Raw genomic sequence first — 16,790 nt, forward strand, 5'->3', positions numbered from 1 at the left:
ATGTCATCTCAAGTCACTTTACAGTTCACCAGATCATACAGTTAAATTGATTTAGTTTTCTATCTAAGCGAAACCAGTTGATTGCATCGACTCATTGAGTCTAAGGCAATCCCTTTATTTGCCTCTTGCACAAATATCGTCTTTGCATATCTGTCTTGGGCAAAAACCTTCTATGATGTAAGGTAAGTTAATAAACTTGTTCAAAGAGATATACCACAGCTTTCTGGATGTATGCTCCTCTTAAATTATGTTCAATTGGCTAAATATACCTTAGGCTTTCTTCATAAAGGCTACATCAAAAGGATGATCAGTGTAAATCAAAAGCAAAGAATCTTAGTTTTATACCAAAGTGCATGAATACCTTTTGATCTATGTTGATTTTTAATTTTTAAATTGTACCTTAATATCTATGAACGTGTTTTAGTTTGTCATTACCTGACTAGAACTAGAACATGTCTAGTCTAGCACTAGTCAGTTTTAGATCACAGTTTTGAAAAAAAGTAAAGAGGTGTGAACACAATCTGGCATTATAGGGTTTTTTTCAGTTCTTTGCAGCTATAGACTGTTAAGCTTTGTTAACCTAAGCCGTTTAAATCACAGATCACTCACCTTGCCAACGTAGAGAGGCTCATTCCCTGTATACTCCTCCAACACGAAGAACTGGTTCCATACCCAGCTGCGTTTGTGCCTGTGCAAGGCCTCCCAGGAGTCGGGATCAGAGCGTAGGGACTTCTCCTCGTCCCCAGAGTTGGGATTTAGCCCCCAACAGCAACAGCCTTTCCCCCGCAAGACAAACAGGAGCACCAGGAGAGCCAGGGCTCTCCGTACGCCTGAGCAACACCAACCCATCATTTGGGCTTTCCTCCAAAATGCACTGAAGCAAGAAGAGGAGCAAAAATTAAAACGAACTGAAATGTCAAAACCCTTGGGCTTTTATCCTTACGGCCTGAACTCTGCGTTTCAACAGAAAGCAGGAGCAGTCGGACCCTGAAAAGAGCACACGGGTTGAAAATGAGTCAAATTCTCCATTTTGCTGCACAGCTTTACTGTTTTCCCTTATCGGAGAGGGAAAATAGGATAATTCCTTGTGCTTTGGAAGCAGAGAGCTGGCCAAGAGGGTCACCGGCGATTAGATGGGGGGGGCTTGGACACCAACTCTTTGTAATTGGCACCTATCAGAACAAAAAAAGGAGAAAGACAAAGACAGAGGAGAAAAGAGAGAGAGGAATGTCAGCAGAATATCCTCCATGACCGCAGTCACTTCTGATAGCGAGTAATGGGTCTGCTGATGCAATGATAATGGCATCTTTTTCAGTAATCCTAAAGATATAGATGGAAAAAAATGAATAGAGGACAGACACACACAGATACTCACCTACAGATGCTGTAAAAAGGGTGAGGTCATAGGGTTAATAAGGGTAAGATGGAGGGAAAAATACACGGTCTTTCGATGAATGTAAAAAGATTTCACACTGAGCAAGACATCAACAGCATAACAATCAAATACCATTCAGTGGCCTCGAAAATTATCCAGGCCTCCTCTCACCAAGGTCATTATTTTGTCATTTTTTTCTATAAGATGATGGTGGCAGTGAATGGGTCTTGCCACTATACTCTAACAAGCCACATGATCTAAATGGTGCAGACTCTCATCACCGTGATTAAAAATAAATCTGGACTGTCAGCAGGATGCATGAAAACCCAAGCAACCTGACCTCTAATATGAGGGGGGGGAAACACGTTGACCCCAGCGTGAGCATGAGAAAAGAGATAGAGTTGGAGGGGCAAGATGGTTTAAGGGGGTGGGGGTTCTATGTGCCATCAACATGCTGTGACAGATTCCCAACCTTTTGATGAAGCCAGAACATGACGACTTGTCAAAGCTGAGGACAGCATCGGTCTCTGACAGAAAATGTTCTTCATGTCACAATGTATCCTAGCAACTTCATTTGACAGCTGCTACTATCAGTCTTTTGTGGGCATAACAGTAACTTAAACATTGAATACAGTGCCTCACAACATATTCCCAAACTGCTATGTGGTTTGAAAAGATATGTAATTGAAATAAAAGGAAATGTCCTCTAAGTGTGTCTCCAACAGGTTTGCAGTTCCTCAGACTAAATTTGTTGTCAATACTATTGCAAGGAGAGCATATTTACACTTTAATTCTAATACATCATGTATGGAAGAAAAACAGTCTCATTGGAATCTACCTTTTTCTGTACACCATATTTTTTGACACAGTATTTTGAACGCTGAATTTTTTTTACAAATTAAAATTCTTACACTAAATTTTTATCTGGGTAAAATTCAGCTGCAAAAATTCCCAAGCAAAAAAGTTTAGCTGAAAAAAAAAACATTAAAAAATTCAACTTTAAATGTGTTGACCTTCTGGTGAACTCAAGCCAAAGCAATCTACACTTGATGCAGTTGAGCAGCTTCTAGCCAATGACATTAGCTCATTTGATCAGGAAAAAAAGGCAAGTTCAGGTGTAAAATATGTGAATCAGGAAATTGTTCATATATCAAACTAAACGATTGTTGTTGTCTACTTTACTGGAGCTTTACAGACTAAAATCAACACCGACTAACTTTTCAACTCTCATAAAAGATTTTCAGAACTTTTGTGATTATATGTCAAATTAGTTAAATGATATGTCTGTCATGGCCCGAGGAGGTCTGGAATGTTTTCCCTGGCACTAAACTAACTTTGATAAGGGTGGCAGTTACCCTGCCACACAAAACAACTACAAATGTGCAGACAGCTTTATGGCATACATCACTTCCCCCTTTTCTCATTCGTTATAAAGACGGAAGTCAATGCAACTAAAATTTTTATGAGAGACTGCATATTTGTGCAAATTGTGCAGGGTTGATTATCAGCCAATGTGGCGCCTTCCTGCTAGGATATATATGTGTTTTTACTGTGAAATGATTAACCATAAACTTATGTTTATTTGTTTCAAGGCTCTAAACTCAGTCCATCAGTTGCTTACAAGTCATGTGAGATGGTGCAAAACCAAAGTTAAACGTTTCTTATGTTTAACATTGTCATATGACATAGTGTTTTGGCACAGTTAGATTCATTACCGCATCACTATTCATCTTTCACACACTGGAAACAGAAATGTAGTTCAATCCAACTGCAGGCGAGCGGAATATCAGAATTTTACCACGCTATGGTCTTTAACAAGCTAGTCCTCATTGGAAATACGGCCTTCCTTCAGACAAAATGATACACCCTTTGTCCACTTGAGGAGCTAAAATCGACCAAACTGAAAGTTCTTTAGAACTGCTTTAATGTTGAATGTTATTACATTTTTATTTCTAGGGGTCAGATTAAGCAAGGGAGAACCCAATTATACATTTTTCAGATTCCTTAAAAAAAGTTTTGGAAAACCATGTATCATTTTTATCTATTTAACAAATATGCATATATTGGGCATAATTCGTAGGATACAGTAAACCACTTGTTAAACCTTAAAGGAATAGTACACCCAAAACATGATTAGCCTTCATTTTCTACTCACCCCCATGCTGAACAACACTCTGGAGTACTTTTTTAATATCTCAAATGCATCTGGAGATCTGGGAGGCTTCTTGCTGTCTGCTGACATTCAAATAATGGAGGTCTATGGCGCCCGAGACAGAAAGGTCCATAAAAGTCCACAAAAACGTGTCAATATTCCTCCATACTGCTCGTACAATGTAATCCAAGTGTCCTGAGTGGGTAGCATCCAGAATTTACTCGAAACGAAGTCATTTAGAACGTTTTAGAGCCTAAACAGTAGTGTATAGGATTTCCTAATAGCGCCCCCATGCGCGCTCACGATTCTACGGAAGCCGGCAGACCAAACCAGCGCATTCAGCTCGGCAAAGAACTCATGCTCTTCCTCAACACTGAAGTCCTCAGACATTTTTCTTTCGTTGTTTCTTTCTTTGCACAGGTAAACAGCACATTTCTTCTTCTACGCTTGCATTATCGGCAGAGCAGACGCTGAATGCGCACTTTCTTCCGGTTTGGTCTGCCGGCTTCCGTAGAATCGTGAGCGCGCATGGGGGCGCTATTAGGAAATCCTATACACTACTGTTTAGGCTCTAAAACGTTCTAAATGACTTCGTTTCGAGTAAATTCTGGATGCTACCCACTCAGGACACTTGGATTACATTGGACGAGCAGTATGGAGGAATATTGACACGTTTTTGTGGACTTTTATGGACCTTTCTGTCTCGGTCACCATAGACCTCCATTATTTGAATGTCAGCAGACAGCAAGAAGCCTCCCAGATCTCCAGATGCATTTGAGATATCAAAAAAGTACTCCAGAGTGTTGTTCAGCATGGGGGTGAGTAGAAAATGAAGGCTAATCATGTTTTGGGTGTACTATTCCTTTAAATTGCCTAAGTGGTTAAATATAATATATCTATACTTCATTAGTTATATACAGTTTTGTTCCTCTCATGCTATATTACAGCAGGATATACTGTCTAATTTTGTATTATATCTTCATTAAATGTCACAGTAGTTGAAACAGAGAATTCCCCTGTTGTTAAGTAATTAAAAACTACCTAATACTGGAAGGATTATGGGCAACTGATATAGATACAATGACACAGTTACTCTTCCCAGGGACTGGACTTAACAAAATGGAACAACATGTCAGCAGCCAGGTTAATATAGAAACCACTAATAACTTCACAATCTATATGATAATACCCCAAAAGGCAACACCTTTGTTTACTGATGGCATGTTTTAGAAAATGGACATCTCTTGATAAGTTTGTTGCCAACGTTGCGGTTATCTGGCAAGAGTGTCATCACTGATTTTTTTTAACCATTTCTCCACTTAGCTTAAAATGAAAATAGTTTCAGCTTAGTTCCATCTTAGAGTCATCCCTTTAAGGGGATGTTATTATTACTGTGGATAATTTTTAGCGTGAAAACAAATCAAAGTTATGTCTTAAAAAATAATACCCATACTTTACATATGTTTATCAAATATAAATGGAAAAAATTTAATAAACAGAATTTAAAGGTATAGTGGATTTTTGTATATTTTTGAAAAGACCCGCCCTCTTCACTTTAAAAAAAATTCACATGCACAACCCGAGAGGGAACGCCTATTAAACGTGTGCATGAGCCCATTTCTCCTCGTGCACGCTCTTTTTAAAAGTTGCATGTTTTCATCTCTCATAAAAGCTTACTTTCCAAAAGATTTGCAATTCTCCACTTTGTCAGACTCACCACCGGTAAGTGAAAATAGGGACGAGCACGTAGGACGGCCTTACCTAAACATATCACCAGTATGATTAACTATTAGGAGGACCACCTATTTTGATGATCCACCCAGGAAAAAGAACGTCCTCCACTATACCTTTAAGCTTCTTTTGCGGAGAAAATGTGAAAAATTCCAAAGGTTTGAAAACATTTTTTGTGGCACTATGGTTTAAAGAAACAATGAATGCGAATATGAACTCCGGGAAGATGTTTGCATCGGCATTTGACCAAACGAGTGTATGTTTGTTTTCTCTGACCTCTCTATGTCTCCTCTCTATGTAGAGTATTGGCACAGCCCTGGGTGAGAAAGGTAATTGCTTTGGCATACAGTGACCTCTTTCTTCCCACACAGATCCCTCCACTTCTCATTTTACTTCCTCTTCATTCCCCTCAAGCAAGATAGAAAAAAAACAGCACACCACACACATCCTGTGAAAGTGATTTGTTGAACTTCACCACAGGAAAGTCATTAGGCAGCGCTAATAATTAATACAGAAATAAATCACAGCTGCAAAGACTGTCACCTCTACACAGACAGCTAGATGTTTGCAAGCGGAATGACTTAAAATCTATATTTATTTTCAGTCTGTGTGAAGTAAAAAAAAGCCATGAACTCTTCCAAATTAACGAAAATTTTAAAAAATATGGATACATTAACACAGTCTTCTCTGCGATTTAGTGGCAGGGGTGAAAAGTGGAGCAGATGTGGCTGCAGGGCAACACGACTTGTGAAGGCCGGACGCCGAGCTGGTGTTGTTCACCAGGGTCGAACCGAGCCAACTTAATGCATGTCATTTCGCTAAAGCACCAACGCAGTAGAAAGGAGATGGGAGCCTCATACAGAATGGAGATAATGCAGCCGAGGTGTACAAGAAGTGGACTCACTAAAGCAGATATTGGCTTTTTATTTAATGAGTTTCTTCTGATTTACCATCGAGCTGATTTTAATTTATTAGGCATGTCACGTACAGAGGAAATCAATGTTTTATTTTTTCTTCTTGATGCAGTTGTTGATTATTTTTGAGAAACAGAGCATCAAATCTGAAGGAAAGGTTTGTCAAACAAGTGGATGAGATGACTAGATCTTCATGCAGGCTTAAGATTTCTCTGCAAAAGTATAAAAACAGATTAAAGCTTGATTAAGAAAAACTAAGTAAACGCACCATATCTAATTTCATTATCACTGTAAACGAATTCTTGTCTTGTTTTTTGCAATAACGAAGGGTGTTGATAAGAAAAAGACTAATTTCCTTAGAAGAAGTGTGACTGCTGAGGAGAAAACCGTTATTCCTTTAACACTGAAATGTTTTCTTAATTTTTTAAAGGGAAAAATAACTTGAATGCTCTCATCACATGCGGTGGACTGGGAGTGGACAGAAGTGGACCCATTCTGAATTGAATCTCCCGGGAATGATGTTGAGATAGAGGACTCTTTTAAGTATCTAGGTGTTCACAAACAATAAACTGGACTGGAGTGAAAACAGTGATGCCCTTTAGAGAAAGGGTCGAAGCAGACCCTACATGCTGAGGAGAAAAAAGACCTTCTCTGACTCTGTGGTGGCATGAGCCGTCTTTTATGGTGAGGTACTTTTGAGCAATAGCACATCCACAACTGAGAGGAAGCAGTTGGATAAGCTCATTAGGAAGGCCAGCTCTGTCCTAGAATGCCCCCTGGACCGTGTGCAGATGGTAAAAGACAGAAGGACTGTAACATAAAAATGGCATCACTTTTGGACAAAGTTTCCATCCCAATGCTTGAAACACTCACAAAATTTGAGAGCTTCTTCTGTGAAAGATATTTGCATCCTAGGTGTACAGAGGAACGCTATCAACAGAACCTGTCAGCTGATTATAGGCTTACAACCTTCACTGCTCCAAGCAGATCCATTACATGTTTACAACCATCCTGATGTTTGCACAGATCTTATCTGCTCAATAACTGTTGTTACATAGTTTTGTTTTTTGTGTGTGGTTTTGGTTTCATTTTTCTGTAATGGGCTGTTTTTTCAGCTTTTTTTTTCTTCATTTTCTATCTCAGATGAGTATGTTTCTTTTCTGAGATTATGTGTTCGGTTATAAATTATTTTCTAACTTTTATGCAGTTGTTTTTTCACATTTTCAGCTGTTATACATTTATTCTGTACGTTCTGTACACATTTTGTTGAATATCATTTTTATTTGTTCGCATAAAATGATCCCGAACATTTGATAAACCCTCCAAATTGAAAACAAAAAACTATTATTTTTAATCTAAACCACAGCATGATGCTGCCACTCTCCATTTTTAGGGTGGCCATAATGGCCCATAAGTACACAACAGCTCACAGTCTTCTGTCAGTTAATTTACTTATAGTGCATCTTTGAACTATTATTCTTAACTTTACTTATCACAATAGCGGGGTCTTTTATTTTGCTGTGTTCATGAACGAGGGTGATAAAGGAAATACAATTTCCTCAAATGTAAAATTTGTAGAACTGATTAAAATTATTTTTTGATGGTTGCCTTAAGACTTTATGAACAAACTGAACCTTAAGAACTTGGTTTCACTTTTAGAAAATTGTATTACCTGTAAAATTAACTGTTAAATTAAATGTTCCTTCTATTAAACAAAGAAAGTGTCTGCTTAAAGGTCTTTACAATGTGATGTTCCAAATGTCATTAAAATACAAGATTGCCAAGAAAAAAAAAGATCTCAGATGAATGCAAAACAAAACAAACTATACAGCATGAGCCAAGATCGCCATGTTTCATGGTGTGGATGGTGCTGCAAAAATTGTGACAACATCTTAAGCTCTGTTATAGTATAAGCAGCGGGCGAAAGAAAAGAAGTTAAAAAAGTAGTTTCCTATTTAACAATTTTCACCAAGGTAGAGAAGTTTGTGCAGCCAAATCCTTTTTAACATTTATGCAGTGTGTCCTTTCATTTTCTTTAAATTGGACATATTCTTAAAACTGCCTTTGAATGGGATTATTTCATTAATGGATACATTAACGATTTGCCTCCACAGCATCCAAATGTCTCTGAATTTAAACCGAGGTTGTAATATCATAAATCTACAAATATCAAACATCACCACAAACCATTTCCAACTCTTGCTAATTTTCTTTACCATGCTCAAAAACACAGCACCTCCCGAACATCATGTTGCCACCACCATGTTTTGCTTAATAATCAGAGCAACACAGAAGCAGTGATAGATCCTCACACTCAGTGTCCCTACATGACTGGTTTTAACGCCTTGCATTATAATTCTTTAAAAGTGTGACCATGGGGCAAAACCCCTTTAACAAAAAAACAAAAGAACACGTGATGGATTTTACTTTCAAATGGCCACAAGCTCAGAAATCTTTTAATGAGACAGTTTTCTTGGTTTAAAAAGCAAGAAGAGAGGTGATTAAAAATCACACAATGTTTTCTGCCAATTTCTAAATACGTCATCTCTTCAAAGTTACAATTAAAAAGAGGGATGAATTTCTACTATAAATCTGAGAACGTTGTATTCAAGCAAATCCATGAAGGAATGGTCAGAACCATCACCGCGTGGCTTTATGCTCGCTACATTCCTTATAATCTGTGAATAAAAAACAACCTGAACGCATAATGCTGCCAACACCTGGCGATGGTGGTGCAGGTGAAATAGCTTAAGCTCAGTCAAATTGGAAGTTAAACTAAATATCAACTGAAAGTATCACTAAACTGGCTGCAGGTGATCCTCGCTGACAGCCCCCCGGGCAGCATGTGGTTACTCATCACCGGCCGGTGTCAAATTGGTGGCGCTAAATTAAGTGAAAATGTGAGATAGAGCTGTGAATGTAAAGCGTCTCGCAGTCTTCCTTTGGCTCTGTTTGTCTCTCTCTAATCCCATTTGCCAGCCTCACAACAGGATTACCAGCACCGCAGCTCTCACTTTACCAATCGCATGCTCTCCCCGATCTGTCCGCTCATCCATCACTGAGAAGTTGCAGCGGAAAACTCAATGAGAAGTGGTGCAAACGTTTCAGTTAATTATGTTTAAAGAGGATTCCTAGAATTCTTCATCTTTGTTGAGGTAACCAGCAGGACCAATGCTTTCTTTTTTTGCTAGTGTAATATAATGAGTAGTTACCACATACTGTAATAAGAAGATTCATTGATTTTTACTGTCTGCAGGAGCTTCCGTGTTATCTTTCAGGTTATTTACAACACTCACACCAAGGAGACAGAGAGCACAGACTCACGCTGAGCCAGAAGCTTCAACCTGAGCCCTCTGGCTGAAAGATCCTCACTGATTCTTACCAATCCTTCATTGATTTGCTTGAATAAAACTTTCTCAGGTAGATATACAGCTGATTGAACTTTGCAGATGTAAAAAGAATGTGTTTACATACAGATAGTTGTGATACTGTAAGATAAAGTCATGAAACAAGTAGAAGCTTTTTTTGTAAGAAAAAGTATTAAAAGTCCGTAAAGCAGTTTTGTGTAAATATACATCTTTACTTTCAATATTACCTTTTATAAGGCTGCATTAATAAGGTAAAAAAAATAAGTCTAACAATATTTTTTACATTAACTTCTTAAAACATGGAAATCGGGTCGTCTTCATGGCTTTAGTTTACATTTTAGCCATCGTCGTCATTGCTTCTGATATACCGACAACCAACTAATACACAAGGATTCATACATGCATTCAAATGAGATGATAAATTGGGTTTCATGCAGCCTTCAGGGGTCCCATGTTGTTTGGAGCATACAAATAAGAAATTTACAGCTCATACATCACATATTTCAACTTGATTTTTAAAACAAGCCATATAGGTTTGCCTCAATAAAGTGTTGAAAGGGGTGGAGTTTGGGTAGTGTGAGTGCAGCGAGTGTGTGTGAGGTTCCACAACAAAAACCTATAAATCCTGGAAAGAATCTACATTTTTAGTGTATAATGCTATTCACATATGCTGAGAGCTGGCGAAAAATAGTAGAAGGATGGATACTGATTCACTGAGAAAATAAATATAAAAATTATTGTATTTTATAATAAAAAGCATTGTTATTTAATATATAAGTTACCTAATTATTTACATTTTACCCTTAGAAGCTTGTTTTGTTTAGGTTTCTTTTGTTTTTTTTTTAATAAATATAAAATAATTATAGGTATTGCCAGACATCCACACCCACCTACACCTCACTTTAATGGCACAGCTGAAGAAAATGACAACAACTGAGTGAGAAAAGGAAAGAATTTGCAATAGAAAATATTGTGTATAGACTAACAATAAAACCTATATGGCTTTTTATAAAGTTTTTTTGCGCAGTCTTCTACAACAGAAAAGTTCATCAAAAGTTTTAGATTTTTTTGTGCAAATTAACAGGAAGCAAGAATTAATGTAAAACAATAATTGTATCTCTTGACTTTTGTTTGTTTCCATATTATTTTGGAACTTCAAAAGTCTATGCAAAAGCTAAAAGTAGCACGGAAAAGTTAGTGGATTTTACCAAATATTAGAAAAACACTGCCTAAAGAGACAATAATATAACTTATTAGAAAAGGAAATGTTGAGAATTATCTGTCATTAGTTTATTCATATATATATGTATATATATATATATATATATATTTTTTTTTTTATTCTATTTGAATAAACCTTTTATTAAGCTCAGGAGAGTATTTCGATGTGTTTTTGCCTTAAACACAAATTAACACAAATTTGCACACTGTCAAAAGACGTTCACAGGTATGGAAGTTCTAAGCAGAAATTATACAGTTAAAATGAGCTGAGAATTGTGAAAAGGATATTTAAAAACACCAAAAAAATCTGAAGATCACAGACAGAATTGCAAATGAGCATTGCATGTCTGAGTAGAATCAGATCTTGAAATATTTTAAGAAATGTTTATTCCTAATTGGAAAAAACCTAAAGGGCCCCTTAATCACTTCACCTGTGTTACTTAGGCGGCAAAAGATGGCTATCTTTATAACTTATATCACTCATATCAATCTATGAATTTCCATTTTTCTTATATTTTTTACGTAAGTCCTCACCAAACATAATTAAGATCTGTAAAATTTTTGAATTTGTAAAACACAACATTTATTTAAGCATAAAAAGTTGATTCCCATTTAGGCAAAATTTATTTGTTTTAACTCCTGAGCCTGAGACTGTCAACAATCTGCAACAAGATTATTAAAGGTCTCCATTTGTTGATCATTAAAAACTGCACAGAATGGCAAATCTCATCCCAAACGTTAGCTATAGATCTATAGACTGATTATAAAGAGCTCTCAGACTGCAAAGCATGCACACAAACAGAAAAGGCTAGTTAAAGGTGAGTTCAAATCATGCAACGATTTAAATCCCTGCAAAACACACAATCTTTTAAAATTGCATGTCATTTGGATCAACATACCAAAAGTTATTTTAAGATGAAATCTTGTGACCTGGCTGCTTTGACCCTCCTGTTTAGCATCAATCATTGCGCATTAGCTGTCATCGCAGCTGCACCTTGCAGGAAAAAGTTCGCAGCGCGTCCAGATCCGATCGAGCAGCATCGGTTTTCCCCCCGCGAGAAAAATAAATGGAAAACTAAAAGATGCAGGAGTCACTATCCGAGGAGACCGATTAGATGTTTGGATGGGGGAAACAGATGAGAGAAAAACATTAAGAACGTCAGGAGGTGGTAAATAAGCGCATGATGGGGAGCCAGGCAGCAGGGAAGCGCCGACAGTAAACATCCCTGTGAGCGCCCGCCGCAGGAAACCCGCGTCCCTGGAATACTAATGACAGGATAAAGCAATGGGATGGAAAAAATAAACAGATAATATAAACAAAGATGTGAATTATGTGAGCAATGGAGTGGTTATGCGTTTCTTAAAAAAAAAAAGAAAAGAAAAATACATGCATGCTGTTTTAAAAAGATTAAACATGACTTACCCAAAAAGAAAAACTTCACGTGGATGGTGTCCGTTGCAAAAAGTTGCACCTTTTTTCTCTTTGCAGCCCATAAAGAAAGCCAGATTAGGTGCGAACAAGGAGTTTAGAAGTTATCATGTTGGAATCAGTCCTGGAGAGGCTGGAGATGTTCCGTCGGATCGCGCGTAAACGCTCAGCCACAGCAGGGATATGGCGCTCCTGACTCTTCCCGACTCTGTACCTCACCTTCTCCTCCCTTCTTCCCCTCTCTCTCTCTCTCTCTCTCTCCCTCTCCTGCGCAGTGCCTTCTCGGTGATGTGCAGGGAACCCCAGCTGCAGGGTTCGAGCTTTAGTCTCTACATCCCTCTTGTGCTGTACGCGCGACAAGGGACGCACAGCAGGAACGGCGGCAGCAGCGGAGTAGAAAAGGGAAATAACGCTCTCATCCGAGCCAAATCCTCTCCTTACAGAAGACGATTGAGGGTTTTTCTTCCTCTTTTTTTTTTTTTTTGCAAACCAAAAATAAGTTGGCGAGGTGGTAAAGCCAGAAGACACACGCGGCGCTTCTGGCGAGGAGCAACGGAGAACCAAAAAATGAGAGCTGCCAAGTTTTCTGGCAGCAGATGGCATGTGTGCTGCTAAATGAATGTCTTGGTAGTGGTGAGAAGTAGAGAAAAAAAATCGATGCAAATTCCTTGACATCTTTAACCAATGGGGGAAATCATACATTCACCTCCCGCTGTCTTGAGAGTTAATTAAATCCTCCTAGTAGCATGTAAAAAGAGCAAATTTCCCAAATACATTAGCGCCTTGCTGAAAGATTCACAACAGTTAAACTTTTTCTCTAATTTTGTCTTTTTAGAAGCAAGATCTTCAAAGTGCTTAACTGAGATTCTATGTGACAGATCATTTTAGACACACCTTATTTCACCATGTGTTTAGATAGATGAGCAGGGCTACTTTTATGACATACGCTGCAAAAACAATCTAGAAATAACTAAAAAATGTCTGAAATGAAGTGACCCTAATTTGAGTAGGTAAATAAAATGATCTGCCAATGGAATTGTTTACTCTTAAAATAAGTTAATTAGAAAATATGCTCTTAAAATAAGACAAAGCAATTATTTTTTACTTATTTTAATAGTAAATTCTATTCTTCCACTGACAAAGTGCCTCACTTGCCTCCTCAATTCAAGAGGATTTAAATTGAAGTTTTTTTCAGTGTAGATTTTGTTTGTCTGAGGAAGCACATCATAAAAACCTTTGGTGATTAGTCCATATCTTGTCCCTTGTCACTTCATTGCTGCTAACAAAAAGTCAGCATGTCAGCAATGGGATGGTGTGTTCAGAGATACATGCATGCAGATTGTAGCCTCGTGAGACCATCCTGATCTCGCGAGCTTTCAAGATTTCTCTAGCTAATCAGTCTGAAGACGTTCACCAAACGAACGTCCAATCAGCGTTGGCTTTGAGGCGGGTTGAGGTGTGACGCAAAGAGAAGCGCGACAGTTCAGTCTAAAGAACATGGCGGCTTCAGCCGATGAAACTAGCATTAGCGTGGCTATCAAGCAAGTTTTATCGGAATTACAGAGTATTTCTTCACTGAAAGAAGAGCAAAACACTGCTCTGGAGGCTTTTCTCAGAGGAAAAAATGTTTTTGCTCTTCTCCCGACTGGTTTCAGCAACAGTTTGATCTATCAATTGGCTCCTCTTCGTCGTCACTCTGTTACGTCATATGCTTCGTTGATCTGATTGGTTTATTTGGCCCGTCTATCACCAACATAGGCCAATCAGCTAACCAGTATTTTCGCCCCTTCCCAAAATTACTTCTACGGAAGGTTTCCAGATGAATATGCAGAGCAAATCCATCTCGCGGAGTCCGGTTATGCAGATTGACCATGTGTCACATTAATGCGAGTAAATCCAATGTATTTTCAATGGGATTTTATGTGTAGGGCCTATATATTTGTTAATTTTACTGAAAAAAATAAAGCTTTACCAAGCGCTCTACATAATTGAAAATCTTGGCTTTGATTAATGTGTTTAACAGCTTTCTAAAGACAGATTTTTTTTTATTTACTTTACTCTGTAAAACAGGTTATTTTGAGACGGATTTGATGGAGAATATCTGTGAAAATTAATTTCCATGTCTTGCCATAGATTGATCATCTGAGGTCTTTTAGTCTTTTAGCTCCAAATATAGGTCTGGCTGTGTGTTCAGGGTCACTGTCTTTCTAAAAACGCAAACCTAAATGATTTTTTTGGTCTCTAACAGGCAGTGGCGTCCACAGACTTTTTTAAAGGGCAGGGTCAAAAAGGAAAAAAAAAAAGGAATATAGCACATCATCAACACTGTAGAGAGCATATTAGCATGTTTTCATGACAAAAAGTCACTTTAAAACCTTTTGCTTCCAAGAGGGCAACTTAGCATACATTCTTGCTCCCAACAGGGCACCAAAGCACCCGATTTGGGCTCCCGAGAGGACACCATAGCTGGTGTTCTGGCTCCCAAAGTGGAAGTTTAGCAGGTTTTGGCTCCCAGGGGGGCACTTTAGCATTCCTTTTGGTCTCAGAGAGGGTACCTTGGAGCACAGTCTGGCTCCAAAGAAGGAATAGTAGCGAGCATTTTTTCAATATTGGTCCCCAAGGGGCCCCCCCCGTACACGCCACTGCTAGTAGGTTTCTTTTCAGGACTTCCCTCCACTGTCTAGATCCTTCCAACAACTCTGACCAGCTTTTAAGTCTCAGAGAGAAGTATTCAGCTAAATGTGAATATCTCATAGTGCTGTGATCACCGTGTTTCACCATGGAGATGGTTTGTTCAGGGGGCAGTGTAAGTTATAATAGCTGCTAGTGTCTGTCCGAGTGGCTACAGTAGTCTCTTCAAAAAATATTTATGCCCTCTGAACTTTTCATATTGTGTCAAGTACATGTTTCAAAGTAATTTTATGTGACAGACCAAAAGCAGAGGCAAACAAAAAGGGCAAGATCAATGTGAAAATTGGTGTAAATTTGCTCGCAGTCCTGCTTTTCTTAAAAAAATAAAAACCTTAACAGTTGTGTGCATTTGAGTTCAGCCTTATCCATCTGTTTTTTTGCTAAGAAATACACCAAGGTTCGCAGTTGTAATGTTTCAAGTTTTTAAAAAGTTTTGAGCCAATGTGAATACTTTTGCAAGCACAGAACATCTATTGTTCATTAAAGCTGTTGGCATAACCTTTCCTTTTTTTCTTGTTCCCTCCATCCTAACTCCCACTAATACCCCAAATGTTATCTTGAACATACACATTTGTGTTCTGAGAGTTTCATTTTTTGCCCAATTAGCTACAAAGTGAGCTCCTGGGGTGACAGAAGAATGTAGATTAAGGTTGGCCTCTATAAACTACAGCAAACCTCTGTGCTCACAGCCCACTGAGAACAAACCAGTATTACTCATATGCCTAATTAGTGGCAATGCAAAGCAAACTCTTGATACATCATCACATATTCAACTAAATCTTTACTGTCCTTTTTAAGATGCTTATAGGATTTTACTTACGTACATGTAGTTCGCGTACATGTAGTTTGCATACATGTAGTTTGCGTATTTTTGTCCAAGTTTAAAGACCTGTTTTCACATAAGGTTTTAATATTAGTGATATCTGTTTTTATCAGTTCTTTTTTTTTTTTTTTGGCTTTTTTTCCCCCCTCAGTGTTATTTGCATTTTGGAAACAGTCACATTACAACAGTGCAGCTTCTATTCATTGGGGAAGGGAGCACTGACCCAAACTAATAGAAACAGCAGCCTCTGTCTGTCATACCTGGAAGAACAGCTGGTAAAGTTGGAATGCAGCAATAACCAGCAGTTAAGGATAAACAACTGCATCCTAGATTATGGCAAACATAATAATAACCTAAAGAGGGTAACATTTGAAGGCAGATCATTTTGAGACCATAACAGGCCTTTAAAAAACAGGGCGGAAGGAGGGGAGGGGGAAGTGCATGATAATAGAGAAAGAGGTGAGAGGGGGGAGAAGAAGGAGGTTCGTCACAGTATACGAGGTGGGCTCCGCAGCTCTTCAGCAGTGAGAGTTATTTAATTGGAGAATGACATTGGAGCTTGGCTCATCAGCTCCTCCCCATCCATCACAGGCAGTCAGGAGAGGCCCGGGGTTATGTGGTCCTGCATCCCAGCTATACACTCCCTCAGCTTCCTACTCCCACATTTAATGGCCATGCCTCCATTTCACCTCCTCCATCCAACCAGCTCCACCCCTTGCCAGGATGCAGCGACCCTTCACTCACCTGGACTACAGTTATCTTTCTCCCCAAAGACACACATACACACTTCTGTGGCTTGATGGGTCTTTTTGTTCACAGACCAAAAAGAGACAAAACCAAGGAAAACTGATGGAAGAATAATGAAATACGACCTCCAAGGACTACAATGTTTGTTTGTTCGAGTTTGTTATGGGTGTCAAAGTAAACCATGAAGAAAAGGGACCGAGCAAAACTATTGTATGTGTTCAAATGGAAACATTGTGCAAGTTGATCTACCAGCATGTTTTCCCCTTGTTTTTGTTGATGCCACCTCAGCAGGAAAAGTAGAGGTTTAAAATGTGTAGTGGACTGCAAGGCTGGATTATG

At 38.5% G+C, this 16,790-nt stretch overlaps 1 protein-coding gene across 1 annotated transcript in view; it reads right to left on the minus strand.

Annotated features, from left to right (window-relative positions):
- cdh7 (cadherin 7, type 2) overlaps positions 1-12,702 on the minus strand; it is a 211,040-nt gene extending 198,338 nt beyond the window's left edge. Inside the window, exons 1-2 of the mRNA XM_015375780.1 lie at positions 12,185-12,702; positions 610-1,172 (exon numbers count right to left, since the gene is read on the minus strand). Coding sequence (XP_015231266.1) covers positions 610-852 — 243 coding nt within the window. The 5' untranslated portion in view covers positions 853-1,172; positions 12,185-12,702. The remainder of the gene's footprint in view (positions 1-609; positions 1,173-12,184) is intronic.
- Between the last annotated feature and the right edge of the window lie 4,088 nt (positions 12,703-16,790).

This window comes from Cyprinodon variegatus, unplaced genomic scaffold (assembly GCF_000732505.1).
Source record: "Cyprinodon variegatus isolate N-32 unplaced genomic scaffold, C_variegatus-1.0 Scaffold125, whole genome shotgun sequence".
Lineage (NCBI taxonomy): Eukaryota > Metazoa > Chordata > Actinopteri > Cyprinodontiformes > Cyprinodontidae > Cyprinodon > Cyprinodon variegatus.